Source organism: Neopelma chrysocephalum, unplaced genomic scaffold, assembly GCF_003984885.1.
Source record: "Neopelma chrysocephalum unplaced genomic scaffold, ASM398488v2 Primary Assembly neopelma1_24, whole genome shotgun sequence".
NCBI lineage: Eukaryota > Metazoa > Chordata > Aves > Passeriformes > Pipridae > Neopelma > Neopelma chrysocephalum.
In genome coordinates, this window is record NW_020897693.1 from 23,277,917 (window position 1) to 23,299,175 (window position 21,259).

The window sequence follows — 21,259 nt, forward strand, 5'->3', positions numbered from 1 at the left end:
TGATAAAGACCATCTCTCTCCACAGATATGCTAAATAAATAATTACTTCATCAAATATTCATCTGTATCTTATACAGCAAAGCTCCCCATTGATAGCATAGACTGCATAGGGAAGGCCATGATATTGTCTAAAAAGTAAATTTTCATTTTGGAAAGTTATTAAGGAGACTTTTTGTGTAAAATTTAATGAGATTAAAGAAATACATCGTCCTGTAGAATATTTAGTTCATAATATGTCCAAAAGAAATTAGATTTTCTGTCATATTGTAATCTGCAATTATCAGATATGACACTGACTATGAATGCTAGCTTAACAATATTCAGTCCAGTTATCTTTAAGCTCATAATTTATAGGACTTTCTATACTAGAAGAGACCAGAAATGATGCTCCAGATACCAAATAATCCTAGTTATCCTGCAAAACTTCCAGTTACAACTAGTATAACTGATGTTGGTAATGAGAAATCAACCTCAGAAATATAAGCACAGAATCAGATCAAGTGAGCTGAACATGAGCAAAGGTCCTGATGCACCTTTGAGGTCCCCAGCTGTGAAAATCATCTGCACAATTAATTCTGACTCTTCATCTATGGACTAATCCAGTTGTTAACAGTACTGCTGTAATTCCCTATTTACTCAGTCGTGAGAACTGGACACTTCTGGATGATGATGCACTCCATCCTAAAGAGAGTAAACAAGTTCATCTATCCCCACTGATGATAGATGGAGCCAGATGAGGAGTTCAGGCCCATTTCTTGGCTTCTGGGTAGCTGAAGTCAGGCAGAATAATCCCAAACTGACAGTCAAACTATGTACATTCTGTTTCATAACATCTTGATTGACTACATGGGACAGGTCCTAAACTGGTCAAATGAGAGTCAGAAAGAAGCCCAAATTAGGCTCTGATGCATAAGTAAATCTCACTTTCATAATTTGACCTCTGTCATGTCAACCATGCTTTCAGAAGTTTGTCTCATAGTTGTCTTTGCAAATGGGAACTAAATGTCCTCTTTTACATCCTTCCAAAGGAAAAATACAAGCTAAGAGAGGAGTAATTTGAGAGTAAAAGTGTCAGGACTGAATTTCGCTTTTTCAGAAAAAAAATCCATAGTTGCTTTTTGGTTCAAAGCCATTTTAAATTTTGTTGTAATATTGGGCATGCTATTAGGCAGAAATATTCTATCATACTTTAACACAGCCAAAGATGATATCAGCTTATAAAATCCATTTGGAGTCAGCTACATTATCAGTAAGCTTTTTTCTTAAGGGATATCTATCCTAATACAAGCAATTAAGGATTCTTTATTAGCCAGTCCCAGAGGTACAGACTTCACCATCAATTGATGTTCTTCTCAACCCCCTAATAAGACCAGAGGACAAAGAAATAGTACATCTTCCCCAAATAAGCTGTTTCTCTAGCATAATCCGAGACACGAGCCAGCACTACTAACTGTATCGCACCGCCTATAAAACATTTATGTGCTCATAATTCTGTGAACATTTAGCTGTTACTTGCAAACGTCACTGCACCACAAATAAAACTTGGATAAACTAGGAAATCACAGGCCCCGCTTCTTTTTCCTTACGCTTAAACAGGTCTATTACCTTTCTGCCAATTTTTACATTTCCTGTATTCTCACTGCCCTTGCCTCATGATCAGGACAGGGAAAAATGACCAAAGCTCATTACCAGGTGAGCATCTCAGCAGTCAACACCTTCTGGCAAAGCAACTTCACTAGACTTGTGCTAATTATCTTCTTTTAGGGCATTTTTGGCACGTCTGTACGATGCCTTCTGGATGTCCCAAGAAGCTATGTTTACAGAATTAAACTTAAAAATGTCTAAAACTGATGTGCACACAATCAGTGAAAAGATGCAGCCAGATGAGTCATTGTCCAAGCTGCCCCCTCCTGCTGACAGCAGTCCTGTAACCCCAGCTGGCAACTCCAAGGTGCAGCAGGCATTAGTGAGCTTCCTGTGTCCCTTTGTTGTGACCCGTGAATATTGACACTCTGACATCCAACACCTTTTTTTCCGGGAGAGTAAAAAGATGGCTCTGTGTTCCCTGAGACTGGCAGATGCCTGTATAAAAATTAGAGCAACTGGATATGCCCTGAATTGTGCACAAGCAGACCAGGCATTCTCAGGGAACCATACACCCAGTAACCCTATATTTCACTGGTTTTGTTGGTCTTCTCCCACCTGCTGGATGGCAGAGGGAGAAAAAATTATCTGCAGAAAGTTCTTAGTGTCAGAACAGCAATCTGTGGCTTTTGTCCATGCTGATATCTGGTATCCAAAGGTAATAATTAAAAAAAAAAGTACATGTTACGAGGCTGAGTAACAAATACAAACTCTATCACTGACAGAAGCTAATAAAGATTTCTGCATGACATTGAATAATTTCCAGCAATCTTATCTGGAAGCAACTCCATCGGCTAGCCCTTAGTCAGACTCCAGAGTTGGCTAAGTACATGGTCTTTTAGCTCTATCGTCTGAGGAAAACAACAGTTCTGCAGAGCTGTCTGCGTCCCCATGGAGCAGGAGGTCAATGCACTGATAAATGCTTCATGTGTGCACTCAGTGAGTTTAAAAGACCAAAACATGCTGGAATTATCTCAACAAATTTCAGCCCCTGACTCCAGGGCTTTATGGGCACTGGGATCTGAAAAAGGAAGCTTTGCTGGATGTTATATTACAGGACCAAGACCAATCCAATTTACAGTGACTAAAACCTGCAGCCTTAGGTTTATCTGAGCAAAGCTTTTTGAGGAAAATTTTTTTCCAGGTTGCTTTATACTTACCTACAGTAGTTGGAATGTGTCATATAACAGTGGAGTTTTTCTTTTAAAATAGGCACCAAACCCATTTCAAGGAGTGTTTCTTTTGTTCACTTTAAAAGATATGAAGACTTCTTTCAAAGAATGTGAACACATTGGTTGCACAACTTTACAATGTACAGAAAATTATGGAATTCTATATAATGATAAAATATTAGAACTCAAAGCAAATAGACCAATTTGGGGTCATCATACAGTCTTCATTACTGTGAATAACATTGTCATGCAGAGTAAATTTGTGAGATGGAAATGAGGTCAAAGTTTCAAGGATAGTAAGTGAAACAGATTGTAACAAGCTTTCTTGAAAGGATGAAAAGAAAAAAAGCTTGGCCTTGTCACTCTGTGTATCATCAGATGGCACCAGGAAAGAAACTTGAATCCAGGGACTATCCTGTGAGGAAAATATTTATAATAGCATAAAAAAGTACACTATGCAAAACCACATTTGAATGATCATCATTAGCCTTTGGCACTTATGGTGGGCAGAGCTGCGTGTGTCATCCTGTACATTTTTCATTCTAGAGAGGTAGATAGGTCTTGATGCTTTCTGCAAGTGATTCTCCAGGCCTGCAATAAAATAAATAAATAAATAAATAAATAAATAAATAAATAAATAAATAAATAATAAATGCTAGCCCTATATGTTCAGATGGTCAGTTATGTCAATATTTGTAAGGTTTCAGTGTGAAGTCTGTTATTTTTTTCTCTTTGACATTCGTTTGCCTGTCCATATGTTCATGAACAGTTCCTAACAATGGACCTATTAAACAGTCATATGGGGAAGTTTTGTCATCAGAAAATACACTGATATTGCAGTGAGACATGAAAGGGCAGCTGTTTGAGGTATAGGGTCATGTGTGCCAAAACCTTGCTTCTTTTCGAAGAGTTGTCTAGTTTTAAATAGAGCTACTTTTGATACTAAAAGTCTTGGGAAGTTTTGGAAATGTTGATGCAAATGCAGAAGATGGCTTATTTGTATGTGTGAGTTGCTCTATTTCATATATGCTCACTGACTCCCCAGTGAGTAAATGATTCACATTTTTCTCTCCAGCTGAGTGTCAAATTGAAAGGAATTATACCACCTGACCACTTATGCTCAAGTTTCATGTCTAGAACGCACCATTTATGTTGAATTTATGGCACTGCTGAATTTTCAGAACTTCTTACAGCGGTTTTGTGTGCTTACACTGGGCTATCTTTGGTTAATAGTTTTTAATTTTTTGAGTGTCACTTCTACTTATATGGAGTTGGTCGGGTTTAACACACAGGACTACTTTCAACTTAAAAAAAAATTAAATTTCACAGAAAGAGGCTTGAATTGCATTGAGCTTGAGATAAAATGCTCCCCTCCTCTGTAGCCCCAGAATAGAAGGAGCTTAGCATTCTGAGAGTGGTACAAAGTGGTATTGTTTAACAGTAGCTAATTAGGATTGGATTTCATGTTGCTAAGAGCTAAGTCTTTGGTATGCAAGAGAGCCAAACAGCAAGGGCAAAGTGTAACTATTTAAGGGTGAAGTTTGCTATTTAAAGGAAAATGTTCATCCTTGCCCTAGCGTTTGTTGCAATCAGGAAAGTGTTTCTGTTCCAATGACAAGATGATGGGCTGTCACGATTCCACCCAGTCAGTCCAGATCAAATGTGCTCAGGATATAAGCCAAGAGATTATTTTTTTCCAACCTGCCAGCATCAAAAGCACCATCTGTGATTGATTTTGTGATAATGGTGTAAGCAGCTACTGGAAATTCAGGGCAGTTCCCAGAGATTTTGGTCTCTGGGAGGAACTAATATGAACTTTCAGGAGTAGCATAGCTGGTGCTATCCAAAACATGCTGTCTCTTCTGCAGAGGTTGTAAGACATGACCCTGCAGAGGTTGTAAGACGTGACCCAGTCACAAATCCATGTGAACATAACATCTTGCAAGCAGGTGGATGTTGCTTGAACCGGTGCAAGCAAAGTGGTGGAAGATGTCCTGAATCCTCTCTCCTTTTATGCCTACATGGCTACAATTCACACAGTATTTTTTATGGCAGCAGGCTTACCTTAAACATAAATCTAATCAATATAAGCCCAGGTAGAAAACTGTGGGCACTGATTTCAGACAAGATTATAGAAATCTGGAGTCAGTATTCTGCATTTCTGTAAGGCTTCTTTGCAGAGGGAATGTAAAGTTAGCAGTACAGGCTCAAAAGCTGTCCTAGATTTAAAAGCAAAAGCAACCCTTCCTTGTGGTAATGGTGGCATTATTTTGCTTATTAGAAGAATGACATTATAATTTTGATCCAGCACAAAAATATTTTGTTAAAGTTCTTAACTTATAAAAGGTTTAATATAAGCCTTTTTATTTCTGTGATGTCTTCTGAGAAGCTAAATAATCTTTGGGCAAATATAAATGGTAATGGCTTATGTCAATTTGCCCTTATGAGAAAAAAAATCAAGGCTGAGAGGAGACAAGTGGCTTGTACAGGAGCATCAGGCTTGAATTTTGACCTGTTGTAAGAGTGGAAGTGGGTCCAACTGTAATGAAAATCAGGAAAAAAAGAGTCTTAAGGTGCTTTGCATATTTGCATCAAAGAGAAAAAGGTTCTTTGAACTAATCCCTGAACTGAATATAGCTAGTGCATGCAATCATTGACTTAGGAACAGCTTTTCAATTCCCCTACGAAGTCCCGTATGTTTATCTGGTAAAACAATTCCATGGTTATCTGCTTTTTAGGAATAATTACCCGGGTGCCTGCTAAATCAAGATTATGTGTTAGCATGTGCATCCAACATATCAGAGACGTGGTTTGGGCTAAGTCTTAGCACCCCTCCAACAGAGAGCCCATAACATAACAAATTATGGCCCTTTCTCCTCAGAGCTCTATCTCCATGATGCTCCCTAGGAACAGCCTGAGTGTTTGTCTGATCCAAGGTTTCTACTTATTCCAGATGAAGAAAGATCTCTATTAGATATAATTAACAGAGCTTGTGTTTATGTCTGTCAGAGGGCAATGCTTTACTTTCTCACTGGGAAGTTTGTTTCCCTGGTAAGGCAGAAACCAGCCAAAGGCATTGCCCACTCTCAGAACCCTCGTTTTTGGGGAGTGCCCTCGGTAGACCAAAACTAAACACGCCGGAGACCCGCCCGCCGTGCTGCCTCCCGCCCCCAGGTGGCGCCGGAGCACAGCGCCCGGCCCCTCGGCAGCGGGCGGGGCCGCAGCGGGATCCTGCCGCTCCTCGCTGTTGTGGGCTCACATCGTACTACTGCTGATTTTAAAGAGAAGTCACTGCTGCTCCAAAAATGGTCTCTTCCAGGGCTTAATTTGATGATATCCCATAGCTTTTTTCTACAAGGTTTTCTTTGCAAGATACATAGCTGGTTTCTTAAAACTGCCCTGCTTTCACTGTTAACTTGCTATATCAGTCCTCATTACTCATGATTTATGTAATAGCTGATATTATGATGATATAATTGGAATAGCCCAATAGGAATTCCATGCTGCCATGAGTACACTTAGTGCTGCAACATATGAGCCGCTTTGCCGTTATACAGATAATGTGTGATATGTATGCAGCATAGGTACATTATTACACATAAATGCAAACACAGATACATAAAATTATCAGTATATTTTATAATAGCTGCAAATTTTAAAGACACTTCTGACAAAAAGAAAACCCCAAAAGGGAAAGGTTGAATTGAACACCCCCAATTTAGACACCTAGAGCAAGCCCTTGCCTGTGGGACTGTGGTGCCCATGCCTTGGGAGGGTGGCTGTGCAGCCAGGAAGGTGTGGCTAAGATCTCTCCAGTGCAGAGGGGTCCCAAGGCGCCCACTAACCCCCTCGGTGGCTCCCCAGATGAGCTTCTTTTAGTTCTTGTTCTCCTCCTCCTTCTGGTCCAGAAAAAAATCCCCGGAGTTTCACTCACCTGCTGTGAATGAAACTGCCATCATGACAGCCAAGTGTAAATCCCCCTCCTTCTCCTGCTCCTCGACTGGTGTTTCCAAAATGGCTGGGGAACTCGCACTTCATAGCCAACTGAGCATTTGCAGGCTGAGTTCTGACCTCCTACTGTGTGCAATTAACACTAATTAAACAAATAATTAAAAATTACCCATGACATTCTCTGCAGAAGGTCCTAACTCAGTTTTGTGTTGGAGCTGCTCGAGCTGTTTTAATTAGCTGTCTGTCTAGAGCTGCATCCTGGCATGGGCTTCTGAGGGCGCAGGGAGACACAGTACTCGTTTACACCAGGACTGAGATTACAGGGCTGCCCCAGAGCACGGGAGGCAATCACGGACAGAGGGAGAGGCCAGGCAATGACCTCAACTTCAGAAGCTCCTTTGCAGACTCACAGGATTCTGGGCAAGGGAGCACAGCATGAGGAAATCAGTGGGAGTCTCTTACATCTCTTACATGCAGTCAGTGCAATGAAATCCAAGCACCAGTGAAATCTACAGTTAAGGTACCATTTCTCTTACAAGGATTTCTGCCTCAGACAGCACATAAAGACAAGTACTAGATCAATCCCTGAGTATCCCAAGGAGTGTTCATTGATAGGAAATTACAAAATTTAAAAAAATAAAATTAAGATAACATTTTCAAAAATGGCACCTTTTCCAGGTCACCCTGTTGCAGGCACCCTGAGATGGGTTTTCAGAGATACCCAACCCTTGAATTTCCCAGCACCTTTGAAACCAAGCCAAGAACATTTTGCCCAGAGGCAGAGGCACACAAAATTAGGTTTCCTTTTTAAGATGCATGTTGGCGGTATTTGAAAGCCATATTATCCTTTATAACTTTTACCCCTACCCTTCTCCAGAATTTTCTGGAAACTGTAAACTGCATCACAAAAATGATGCAGATCAGAAAAGCTACCCATCCACCCATTCCCTCCATGTCCTTTCATCCAGGCAGCTGTGCTGTTTGGCAGTTGTTGCTGCATGCAAGGGGGTGGGTGGGGGGTATCAGACAGGCAGGCACCTCCAAACTGCATGGGGAAGAGTGTGCTCACTAACACTTACTGCTTCTGTAATGAAGCTGAGGGCAGGGTGAGACCTTGAGGGCAGTGGCTGAAGTCTTGGTGGCATGATACTGTGGTAATAAGACTGTGAATTTGTTCTTGCATTTGGATAGTTTCTCTCTATGACCAAGAAGAAAGGTTTGAGATTTTGTCCATGTACTTTTAGACATGACAGGAGACAGGGCAGAGTGCAGGTTTTCTCTTTCGGTTGACAGGTATGTCATAGAATCATAGAATCATAGAATCAGCTGGGTTGGAAAGGACCTCTGAGATCATACCTGTGTATGTGCTTGCATGCTGGGCCCTGTTGTGGTACATCTTGGGCTCCTCATCAGCACTTCCTGCTAACCCCAACCAATCCAAATACTATCAGACACTGCTCATTTGGGCTGCCTGCTGACATCATTTGCCAGTGCTGTCCATTAAAATCAATTTGAAATACCATTTGAACCTGCCTATGGCAGCTTGCGACACCTACAAGTGGGAGCTACTGCTTTGAGCCCTTTGGGAAGGGTACAGAAATGCTTTCTTTGACAACTCGGGGAGGTAGGGAGGCAAGTCCCAGAACTGATCCCAGAACTCAGTTGACAGTATGAAAGGGGGGCTATTTCCTCTCCCCAGGCATATGCACTATCACATTGTGTTATTTGTCTTCCAAAAGAGATCTGTGCTTTTCTGCTGGTTTGTTGGATCACCATGGAAACTGCCAGGAACAGAGTCATGCCAGAGAAGCTCAGCAACTGTTGCTCTGAGAGTGCATTGTCCAGGGGTCTCATCTGTAGAGAGAGAGAACCCTCTCCAAGGCTCCTTCCCTGGAAGTGACCCATCCTGGGAGAAGCAGGCAGAGGGATCTTTCTAGGGCTGTTGACATTTCCACTCCCCATGTGGAAGTGAAATAATTCCTTCCTTTATGCAATGCCTTGACAAACCTGAAAGATCCCAGAGCAGAGATCACAAACATCTGGAAGCTGTGTGCCTGGCTCTGGTGTGAGACCAGGAACAGAGCCAAAAACCTCTCCAGCTAATGCAGCCTCCCTCCTGCTCTCCCATGGAGGACAGCCTGCCTGCTGGTTTCAGCAACATAGGCTCTGCAAGTAGGAGTCCTGGGGCAGGGAACCGTGTTCCTCTCCACACCCCATCCTGACATCTGGCAGCTGTAGGCATGACTTCAGTGCAAGACTTGGAACACAGACAAAACCCTTCCCACAGACCAGCGCCATCTTTTACTAGTGTCTTCTGTCCCCCACTCCCAGCCAGTACAGGCCAACCTACTGGTTGTGGAGATGCAGGGATCCTCCATCAGAGGCTGTCTTTTGCAGCCTCTTCTCCTCTGACCACAGAGTTGCCCCAGGTGCCCAACAAAGTCAGCACCCAAGCAGAGGGCAAGCTGGGACCTACTTTCCTCTTTACTGAGAGTATTGATTTAACAATTTTTGAAATGGTATTTCCCCCAGCTCTGCCATGGGCAAGGACAACCCCTTCTCCTGGCCTACCCAAGCCTCTTCCATCCAGCAACTCTTTTCACAAGTCTAGTGAGGATCAGACACACAAGTTCACTCCCCATGATCTTTTCTTGTCTTAAGTTTTTGTTCTGAGAAGCTATTTGCAATGATGGGTCAATGCAGAACTGTAATGAACAACAGCAGTAATACAGGTCTATGTTATACCATGGAGCTCCTCTGGTGACCTGCAGCACACACTATTGCCTCCTCAGCACTCACTCCTTATAAACATGTGCCTCAGACAGGTGATGTTTAAGAACTGGGCTGAGATGACCAGTCTGTCCATACATCGGTCACTGCTGCTGCATGTCAGAGGGTAGCTGACCAGAGGATATTTCTTTTACTTGGCTTGAATTCAAACCAGTAATCTATAACCAGTTCCTTGCTCCCCTATTTTGTTTGGGTCTCTTTCTCTGGTGCAGCTTTTTGCACTGTGCTTCCAGAGACAACTCTGTAAATAGGTATTTGCCTATTTACATTTCACAGGATACCTGGGGAAGCAAAATTACCATAGGCTGCTGCCTACTTTGCCTGAGCTTCCCTCCCTCTGGAAAGGGAAGGACCTGTTGCTGCCTCTCAAGGAAGGGCTGAGGGATATGGACTCTCTCCTGCAGCAGAACTGTGGCCATCCCTCACATCACTGGGGCTGCCAGAGCTACAGGTGCAACTCTCCAGGGCTCCTCACAATTCCTTCCAGCACCTTGTCACAGCTCCACCACCCTCTTTCGATGCCTTCTTTACCTCAGCATGAGCAGCCGGGCCCCTCAACCTTAGAGCAGCAACATTCAGTTTTGTGAGTGTTGTTGAGCCATCTCTATCTGCATAGTTGCAGCATCTGGACGTGATACAGTTTACCTGTGACATACATCATGTACAGCACCAGTTGCACAGCAGTTACTGCTGTAGGCTGTAGACTCAGAAACAGATTCAAAGAGTGCTGTGGTATGTGGGAACCTTTTGGGCTGCATACCAGCCAATGCCAGGCACAAAAAGACCACACAAAACAAATACACTTGCAAGGACTGTTTTCCTTCTCCTCAGCTTGAAGACTCCCACATGCTATCCTTCTTTCTTTCCCGCTCTGAAACAGGAGTTGAACACACCAGCATGCTGATAACAATCCCAAACTGACTTTTTAAGCACCAGTTGTCTAATCTATGTTCTAGATAAACCTATGAGAATACAAGCATTAGAAAACAATAATTATTTTGAGAGATGTTATATCTGTGTATTTTTATAGAAGAGAAAGTTAAGTTTTTTATCACAGGCTGCTTTAATGATAGTTGATGGCTTCTTATTCTATTGGGAAAAGACATAATGAAATCTGGTATGTGGAAGCCGAAACTGGAGAAATCCAGAGATGAAACAAGGAGAGAGCTATTAATACTGAGAATAACACTGAAGTTGCCCCTGGGATGACTCCCTAAGGAAAATGGGAATTTTCCATTGTTTTGCTCTGTGCCAGTCAAGACTGTATATATAAAACATATGCTCTTGCTCAAGTTCTGGCTTGAATAGTAGACATAAGTGTCTTTGTGTGTGAAGTGTGACAAGATGACCATAATGCAATGAAAACCAACTGACAAAGTACCTGAGGGCAATGGTTTCCTGGCCCTCCCACTGGGTCCTCCCACGAGCAACTAGTTTATGCAGTGAGGTGATCCACAGCTGCCAGTCTCTTATTTTTCTGCTGCATGAGCTTGTCACTGCTGATTAGAAGGGAAGCAAGGCAGGGGGTTGCAAGTCTGTGTTCTGTCTGTCAGCACACTGCAAGCCCAGGAGAAAGAGAGTAAAGGAATTAGGCACAAAGGCTATTTTCAACATCTTTAAGCCTGTAACATCGGTGGAATTCAGAGAACTACAGTATGAAGCCTAAGTTGCCTGTGAAGAGAGACAAGTACCTCAAACAGGTGTTTCAAGGTCCTGTCTTGTTTTTGTGCAAGTTTTTTTCCCACATGGGATTGAGCCTTCTGTGGAGCTCTGACGCATGGACTTCTGGTCTGGCTGGTGTCCTTGCCCCTTTGGTAAGTTTTCAGCAGTGCTGTGTCTGGAACGCAATGCTCTCTCCCACCTGCAGAACTATGACAATTTTGCTTACTAAGAGAAAAAGTTTCTTCTGCTCTCATCTTCTGACATCTCGTTCTCATTTATCTCTTTGTCCTTCTATTTAGGTATCTTGGATATGGTCCTCTTAACAAAGCAGCCTGTGCTTGAGTTGTGATAATGATAGTCTAACAGTGCCAAGCTAGTTCTATTGGATCTGCCAGCGAATTTGTTTTGTTAGTAAGATATTTGCTGTTTATAGTAAATTTTATTTTTTGCTGAATGATATGTCTGCAAATTGGAAAGACCTGATATACAGTGCTTGAGCAGCCATATTAAAGATAACTGCCAAAGGAAATCACTTGGGAACGATGAGATACTACTGGCTCTTCTTAAAATCTTCTCCCTCTGAAAACTGGTTTTCTATTTGCATTGTTTAATGGAAGCCACAATTTTATTTTTTTTAATAATAATTTTTTAAAATACTTTAACAGAAGCAACAGAAGACATAAGGAGGCACAACTTTGAAGAATAATTGCATTAAATACATGGCAGCAGGTTGTGTGAGTGCCAATGTGGTTCTGGGCCTTCAGGGGTTAAAGCAAGGTGTGTGCAGGCAATTCTTGGGGAGGTACTTTGTATAAAGTTCAGTGGCTGAGGAATGTCCTGGCAGTCAAGCTTCATTGCCTGGGAAAAACACAAGGCCAGATTGACATTTCAGTAAGTGATACGATCTGGTTGGCTTTGCTGGTGCAAATGAGAGAACTTGACCAGTGCCTTTAAAGGAAGAATAAAAATACCTCATAAAATTCAGATTAAGAAGTATTGTGGTTGCATGCTGTGGCTGAAAGGAGCAGGAATAGGATGGGGAACATGAAGGGAATAGCTGCTTTTCCCACTTTGTCTTTGGTCAGCCTCAGTTCAGGAGGGGATTCTGTAAAGGGTGAAGTTAGCTTTTGCTCTCTGAAATACCTAAAGGGAGATACAATTTGTGCTGCTTCTGGTTATTTATTATAATTCTTTGATCACTGGGAATAATGATTAATACAGGCTCACACTCAACATACAGACTGTAGGCAGCTGGAGTCCCTTCCACTGGGAATTGGCAGAGAAATCTCTTTTGGTGATACTGTCCCAACAGCCAGCTCCATCTCTGGCTGTATTCCTGCCTGTCCTTGCTCAGCTGGCCAAATGAGAGAGCTCCTCACCAGATGCCTATTTCTTTTCAGTTCTTTGCCTGTCTCCATTTGGCTCTCCAGCCACCTCTTTATAGTGCTATCCTGCTCCCTGCCTGAACCAGCTCCATAATGTATGCTTTGTCTTTTAGCTAGAAAGGAACAGGCAACTTCATTCAACCAAATTCCCATGAAACTGGAAATGGATGAGAAATCTAAAGCGAAAGCATCTTTAGGAAACTGCAGGGTCCTCAGAGTCTTTGGAAATCTGACTACTTATTTGGATAATGAGGTGTAGATTTCAGAGTCTGCCTTTATTCACTCCAGTGTCCAAATCTTGACCTTATGTTTTTAGTTATATTTTTATATTTTAACCATTTATTCACATCAATCTTTTCATTTGTGCACAGTAAGTGATTTGGTACCCACTGTTTCTCTGCTGAGATATCAGTGAAAGCACACTATCAACACAAGGAAAGAATTTACAGTGCAAATTTAATAAACAGAACAATTAAGATCTTGTTTAACCAAGACTAGTGAATAGTGTTGCTTACGGTACTAGGAGATACTTTTGTTCAGTTCTCCTGCCTCTTCCTCCACAGATTGTTGAAGCCTGTTTATTTCAGCCTGCCTTGTTTTGTGAGAGCTCATTTGCGTGAGCTCTCAACAGAAGCCGAGGTACAGTTTCAGAGCATTCGTGAATCTCTCATAATCGCTCAAGACATCATCATTCTGGTGCAGCCCTTCCCGAACAGGCAGCGAGATTACCAGCTCTTTGTATAAAACACGTAATATAAATTCCTGTAAGTCACTATATATTCATATAAGGGATTGCTGCATGTGAAGTAGCTCTATAAGTGGTGGCCTGATGACTGAATAAAATATTCTGTGTGCAGGCAACTATCATTAGAAATGCTTGAGGCCCTGGACCTGTTTGTTTGAGCCATTTCATATGGGAGATGGCACAAGTACGTGGGGCAGGATGGTGTCCTCTGGTCAGGAGAGGCGTCATTACACTACTTGGGTTTTAACCTCTATCCCGGCACCAACCTCATGCCCTGGGACTGCCTACAAGCAGTGAAGGGTGCTTCAGCTGGAGCCTGGAACGAGCCACCAGCCCCTCAGGGCTGCAGTAGACCGCAAGGGCAGCGTGCTGGCGTGGATGCCAGCTCCCTGCCCGGCTGCTCCACGAAAAAACATCACAGCTCTGGCGGTCTGGGGACAGTTTGGGAACATCGGCTCGGAGGGCTGGAAGGTAACTGCAAGGGGGATCTCAGGAGACTCGGTGGCAGCCCCTGAGGGTGTAGGGTGGGCGGAGAGGGCCATGTCTCCGCCCGCGGCAGAGCGTGGCTGCCGCTCTTCTCCTCCGGGCCGGGCCGCCCCGGCACCCGACGCCGCCCGCCCCACCTGCCTCGCCGCCGAGCCCGAGAAGGGGTTAAAAGCCTGGGGCGGGTGATGTCAGTTCCTGTGCTCCTCGGGAGGGCCGGCTCTGATATTTGAGCCGGGCTCTCCCGTTCGAGGGAAATCAAGGAGGGAATGGCAAAGTGCTGAATGGGACAGGAGTCGTGCCGGGCACCTGCCTGCCGCCCGGCGCCGCGCAGCCGCCGCGCCCAGGGCCGGCCCCGCCGCCCCGCGGGCCGGGAGCCCCGTGAGGCCGCCGGCTGCGCCCCCAGCGCCCTGCCCCGCCGGCACGGACCCCGCGCCGGCCAAGGTGAGCGCGGGCGGGGGGGCGCCCCGAGCGGGGAGAGGGCGGCCGAGTGCTCTGGAGGGCGGGTCTGTGCGGGACTGGCTGTCACAGCCTTTCTTCCCCTTCTTATCTTTCTTCGAAGGTGATGGTAAGGGGACTGGCGGGAGCGTTCTGGAGGTGATGTTGTGTCATCTCTGTTAACCGAGGTTTGCCTTCGGGTCTGGGACTTGGGCCCTAAAGAGGCGTGGAAGAGATGGGGGAGGGGGGAGAGGAATGGCCACACGAGGGGTAAAACGCAGCTCAAGTGTAAATGTGTTTAAGTCCTGCGGTTTCTTCTGCCTTTCCGGTAAGCCTCGGTGTACGGGGCAAGACCTCCGCAGGTAAAATGGCACAACCGGGAGCCCCTGTTCCTGCCTCCTGGCACTTTTAGTAGCCAAGCCACCTGCACTGATGTAGAGGGGAAATTATTCCCCGCTCTCCACCCCCCGGCTCGCGACAAGCCTTGCCCTTCTCACGGCTTTTTGTGTTTGTTTTTTTTTTTCCCTTCCATGCTCTGCGCATCCCAGGCCGCACTCCTGAACGGGAAATGACTGTGTGGCTGAACAATTCCAAAGGCCTCAGGGCTAAAAAGCTGGGGGGCGAAACTGGTTATGAAGTGGAAAATGAAGTGGCTGCGGACAGAGAGTTGATTAATAGTACGGGACTTCTCCACTGAGTTTTGCCCGTACTGCTGACCCCTTTGGTGTTGATGCAGTGGCACGGGAGGAAACCTCTCTTCCTTCATGTGTTACATTTACCACATTTCTACTGATTCTTTTATAGTAAGATGGTAGCTAAAAGTTAGACCAATATTCAGGTCTGGTGTTCAGGCAGGATCTGGTGCATATTACTGGCAGGTGCTCAGAACTGCAGTCCTCCTGTGCTGACTGAATCCCCTATGACAGCCTGGATAAACTGATTGCTGAGCTGAGGAGACACTTGTATTTGAAATATGGAAATAGTGTTTCACTTGTCTTCTTTGTTTGCACTGAATGAACAAAGTGCAAACACTTTACTTGCATTTATATCTGCAACTGAAAGTCTTCATGTTGATTAATTGTTTTTATTCTTAAAGGGCATTTCAGGTGGAAATATACAAAGTCTCTGAAGTGTTGTGAATTCTAGTCTGGATCCACCTACATCTGGGAAATCACTTGATCCTGGTCTAAAAACAAACAAAAAAACGAACCTCAGAAAAACCTCAAAAACCCAAAAAACAGCCGTGTGGCATCTTGGTATAAATTTTAGCTTCATCAGAATTACAACTGGATATGGGCACTCCAAATAAATATTTATTTTGTATATTACATTTAGTGTCAGAACTGTTTCTGATGTTGGTCAAAACATACAGATATATGCATGATACTTATAGTTTTGACTGCATTTAGCAGTTGGCTCAGTCGTTTTCCCCCCACTGAGTTCTAAGGACTTCGTAGCTCCCATTATCTTCACTGACAGTTTAATATGTTTGATACTTAGAACTGAAAATCAAGCTGCTCTTTAAGAAGCAGCTGTATGCATTTAAGAATGAAGTTTTGAAAATCTCAGCTTGTTTGAACAAAGTGGCTGCTTCCTATTTTCCAAGTTCCTAAAGTAAGAGTACTGCATCTGAAAATATCTGACTCCCAACTTATTCATATGCCTAGGGGAAAAAAGAACCAGTTTTATATAAATGTATAACCATAAATATATAAATATGGTTTAGATAACCATATAAATTCTTTATCTGATATGAAAAGGACCAATATCTGTGAGAGGCAGGGGAATCAAAGAATGTAGTGAATAAAGACTGTTAAGAATTATGAAAAAAGGCATGTGAAATGGCAGATCCAATAGAAAGGATTTAAAGTCAGTCTATCAAAATAAAGTTGATACTGTAATTCAGAGAGTGAGACAAACTGCTTACGTTTAGGAGAATGGGGGAGAAGGAACAATGTATTTTAACAGTAAAAGAAGTTTCAGAATAAATTTTGTAAATAAAGTTGTAATTTAGGGCTAAATATCAGACATTGTGATACAAAATCTTTTTCTGAAAAAGCATAAGGTTTTTGCTAGAGGGGAAAAGCTGTAATTCTAGTCTCTAGCCTTCAGAAATAATTTGGTATGATGACACATGGGGAAGTTATTAGCTTAAGTGGAGGAGATGGGGATTAATAGAAGAATGGTAAGACAGACAAATGACAAAAGAGAATGTGACAACACAGTGGTGAAGAGGGTTCTGTTGGATGGTAGGTATTTTACTAGAAGAGTTGACTGACAGAGGGGATTAATCTAATGACTCAAAGTAAAATTGTGCATTAGAAGTAGTAATAAAGTGGGCATAAAACCTGGAAGAGCACTCTTTAAAATCAGCAGAGGAGGAAAAGATATGGTTATACTAATCGATCACAGGGTAACCATGGGCCTGTTGAATTTTGCAGTCAGTTGGTAAGGTTGGAAGGGACCACAGTGGGTCATCTGATCTGATCTCCCTGCTCAAGCAAGGTCATTCTATAGCACATTACACAGGATTGCATCCAGATGGTTCTTCAATATCTCCAGTGGGCGAAACTCCATACAGTAAAGAAGTTTTTCCTCATGTCTAGATGGAACTTCCTGTGCATCAGTTTCTGCCCATTGTCTCTTGTCCTTTTGTGTGATACCACAATGGCCAGTAGTACAGAGAATATTGATCTTTTAGAGATCTGACTCAGACATGAGCTTTATTAATCTGTTCTAGTGCCATTGTAATTACCCTCCTGCACTCTGAAGTCTGGCATTTGCAAAGGAAAAGCCCGCTGAGATTCTTCTGCTCCAGTTGTGTCAATTTGTCTGTGAATGTTGACCACCAGTGTAATATGGTGGAAAGTGCTAAATGCCTTTACACAAGGCTTTGGTATGGGTGCACACTGCCTTTCAGATGCAGTTGTGGTCACCCATGACTGTGAAGGGGAGGGAGAAAGATAAAACCTGGCCCTTTTATATGATGTGCTCTGAAGCTGTAACAGGTGCAGAGCGAGAGTGGTGAGCTTTTCTTAGGAGACTAGAGGAGCCCCTTATCTCTAGCCTTGCAAAGTCAGGTCTCTAAGGGGAAGCTTTTGATCTTTACAAACACATCAAGGGGTAAATATGAGGGAGGGGAAAAAAACTAACTAAGCTGAAGGGTACTAATCTACAAGAATGAACAGATACAGGCTGATTATGATTATATTTATGCTGGTAACTGGAAGGCAGCTCGTTAGAGGGGTGAGGTTCTAGAACACAGGAACAGTGGGAGCAAAACTGCATGCACAGTTCTAGGGAAGAGAGTGTTCATTTATGAAAGGGTTTATATGATGCAGTTGTCCATAGTGATAAGGAACAAGGTGTAATGATTTAGGATATCTATCCCAGTCTTAGACTTCCTATTCAGAATAGGGTATTTTAGTTTGACCAAAAGTTATGGACTATATGGGAAAATTACTTTTGCTCTGGCATAAGCTGTGTGGTACATCAGTTTCATTTTGCTTTGTGCCATTAGAGTTCATCCCATTCATTTATATGTCCTTTTTGAACTTAAGCTTTACGAATAAAGACTAAAATCTCTTTATGCTTGTATGAAAGAGAACAAAATTTCATTTGAGAGCTGAATTATTATGTACAAAACAGAGTTAGCTGTAAACAAACTTATGGTGATGTAGCCTCCTTCCATGACTTAGTGCCCTCTTTTGGCTTGGGAAAGACTGATAGCAGTACCTTAGAGGGAAACCCTACAGTGTTGTGATGTGTACCAAAGGTAACCTGGTTAAATGCATGGCAAGGAGCTAGGGCTAGAGATTAGATCAATGTGCTGGATGGGCTGTGGAAAAGGATGGCCTTTGCTTCTGTAAAACTGTAGGTGTGCTGCTTGTAGAATAGTGGTTTTCTTTCCTATTGCAGAATGTTTTCAGTGATGCAGTGCTGGACACATGAGTGTGCCTTTGCCTTGTTTTACTTAAACCTGCCTTCTGACCTGGAGTAGTATTCCATAATTCATTGGAAAGGTAGGCAACTTGCTGTTCTATTACTGAACAAAGCAACCTGTCCATAAAATAACTTGCAGGTAGTGTTTGTAGCTAAAGGGTATAAAATGTGTCTTCCTTAAATCGGAACATCAGAGATAAAACTGAATAGAGTGGCTTGCTGTGTTATATATGCTCACACTATTATATATTCTCAGGGTAACTTGAATCTCAAGTCTTAGCAGCAAATGACAAGTGGGTACAACTAGAGGGACATCTTAAACTTTTCCACTCTGCAAAGGCAGATGTAGAGGCAATGAGGCTGAATGACTTCATTGCTCTCTCTCAAGTCTTGGTCTGTTCCTTGGTCTGTCACAGCCTGTGACTTGCAAGTTGGTCTATGAGCAGGTGAGAAGCTCCTTTAACAAGTAAGGATTTAATTGTTTTGATGAAGTTGAACTAATAGCTGTTCTGGCTATGTAAACATTCGTTATTGTAGAATAATATAGCTGACCGCTGGACTACACACACTGAGTTGATCTTAAAAACCTTTTTGTTCACAAATGCCTTATTACCTACATTTTATGTATCTTTTACAATAAGCACAAAGTATCTGAGATGTCTAAACAGTTACTGAGTGGGAAAATAAAACAACTTCACAAACTACAGCTTTCTCCACTTTCTGGATTTGTATATATCACTTGATGTCTACAAGGACTTAAGTAGAGCAGCATGTTTTGTCTTAAGCTTTAACTTATTCCTGGATGGGTTCTCTTTATGTTTTAACAGAGCAATTGTTTAGATATTGGGGCACTTCCACTCTTACTGTGGACTGACTGTATCAAGTAGTTAGGGATTGGGAACAGTGTTGCATAATCCATCACATCATCTTAACACAGTCTGCATGAGATAAGGCACTGGTGCCCCTAGTTAAAAATATGTGTGTTGCGTGTGTGATATGTGAGTTACATTTAGGAAGTTTTAATGACTTGAGAGTTTATAGCCAATGTGAGTTACATTTAGGAAGTTTTAATGACTTGAGAGTTTATAGCCATACTGGTACTAAGAAGCCAGAAGTAAAACTACTAATCTCTGGGTAGAAGCTGACCAAGACTGTAAGGGTAGCGGTAAGGCTGTTTCTGGAATATACAGTATGATGCATTAGTAAATTATTTACTCACTCTACGGGTAAAAGTTTATCCATTAAAAGTAACCTCTGCCAGAGGGCAATATCAATAACTCAGGATAGTACCACTTCATCTTCTGCTTGGGGAAGAAATGGCCTTTGTTACCAGTTCTGTAAGATGGACCAAGGAAGACTAGACACAGGGGGTGATAAGTTTGTCCTTCTAAAATACATATTTTTTTTCCTTTCTATATTGTAGGTTTTTTGGAGCACCTCAGATGACATCCTAAATGGATGATTAACTTCACAATGGCAGAACTCACACTGGAAAATGGCAGCTATATGGACTGGCAAAAGCGATGCCTTGTGTTGGAGTCCCAGCTCTTCAAATTCCGCTTGCAGGCAAGCAAGATCCGAGAGCTGTTAGCTGAGAAGGTGAGGCAGTGGTGATGACTTCTACTTTGCAATAAGTTATGACATGAAAGCAAAAAGTCTGTAAGTGCTGAGCTATCCAACAGAACTGTTACTTGCAGTAATGATTTCTTCCTTGATTACAGTATGTTTTTGCACTCTGCTTATTACTCAAGATGCAGAGACGTGCCTGAGTGACCCAGGTGTGGCATTAGTGAAAATAAGAATTTGGCCTTGTTTACTGCAAAATCACCAAGTATTTGGACTCTGGTGGAAAACAGTATATCAGCAAGATTCTGGATGTCTAAAGTGACTGAGGCAGCTGCAGAGCAAAGATGGATGCTGTGGGTTAGAACAGCAGTATTGGGACTTGGCTGGCAACAGAAAAGCTTATAAGAGTGCAAATTATGCTATAATGTTAAAAAACTGGACAGGGGTACATGTATTGCCATAGTGTTAGAATAACATTTTATATCCAGTCAAAACATTCTGGGGATACTGAGGAGCAGGTTCAGATATTTTGAGATCTGAATGTTAGAAACTTGCATAGCATCTGTGGTTTTAGAGGTATCTCCTACTAATCTCTTTCAAGTGTACTCAGTGAATTTGTTTACATCCTAGGGGAGAGGACTGGCAAGATTTGAGGGTTTTGTTGGAGTTTTCTCTTTTGTTTGTCTTCATCATGGTGTGAATTTTTTGTGTTTTTTCTTTACCTTAGATTGAGTTGTTTTTCAATTTGAATGAAAGCTTTTTTACTAAATTTGTATAAAATCCAAGTTTGTAGGTTGCTGTGGAGTTCCTTCTTTTTTTTCCAAATGTGGCTTACATTATCACAGTCCAGTCCAAGATTGCTCAGATATTGCTCAAATATTTACTGCTGGAAAGTGAGAACAGATTCTTTCAGTCACAGTTTACTAATGATATTAAAATCTGTACAACTAGCTGCAGTTTACTGTAGCTGATGACAGATATGTTCTAAACTCACTTTTGCCCTATTTTGTATTATGTAACTTCTGTGTATATTCTTGTTTGTTGATTTTTGGATGTAAAAACGTCAAAATGTCAGCTACTTCAGAGTGGAGTAATTTTCATCCCTGCTTTCACTGTAATTGCATTTTTAGTAATGCCATATAGTGCATGAGACATTCATTCTACCCATCATATTTTAATAAATTATGCAATTTTAATCACTCTTTTCATCTCTTCAAGGTAGCTTCTGAGGTGGACCTTGGTGATTACTTACCTTGAAAAACATTGAAAGTAGCTGTAAAGTCCATTTAGATAAAGGCACATTAAAAAAATAATTTATAGATGTGGCCCAGGTCTGGTAAAGAGAATCAGCATTCATTTGCTGTGTTATGGAATCTGTGTCCTTGTGCTTTCTTAATATCTGTTTTGAGAAACTTCCTGACCACCCACACACAAAAAAAAACCTATGTAGAAGACTTTCTTTCTGGAGAACAGACTTGCTA

At 42.4% G+C, this 21,259-nt stretch overlaps 1 protein-coding gene across 7 annotated transcripts in view; it reads left to right on the plus strand.

Moving 5' to 3' along the window:
• The first annotated feature begins 14,248 nt into the window (after positions 1–14,248).
• The window catches only part of PLEKHH1 (pleckstrin homology, MyTH4 and FERM domain containing H1), a 51,262-nt gene continuing 44,251 nt past the window's right edge, over positions 14,249–21,259 (plus strand). For 2 of the 7 annotated variants that reach the window (XR_003538318.1, XM_027708298.1), the window contains exons 1-3: positions 14,408–14,598; positions 18,189–18,292; positions 19,636–19,811. Coding sequence is in view for 6 of the 7 variants with exons in the window: in XM_027708298.1 (XP_027564099.1) it covers positions 19,671–19,811 (141 nt within the window). In the remaining variant the exon portion in view is untranslated. Of the gene's footprint in view, positions 14,277–14,407; positions 14,599–18,188; positions 18,293–19,359; positions 19,550–19,635; positions 19,812–21,259 lie in introns of those variants that run through there. The other 5 variants (XM_027708304.1, XM_027708312.1, XM_027708331.1 and 2 more) reach the window with 5 other exon arrangements.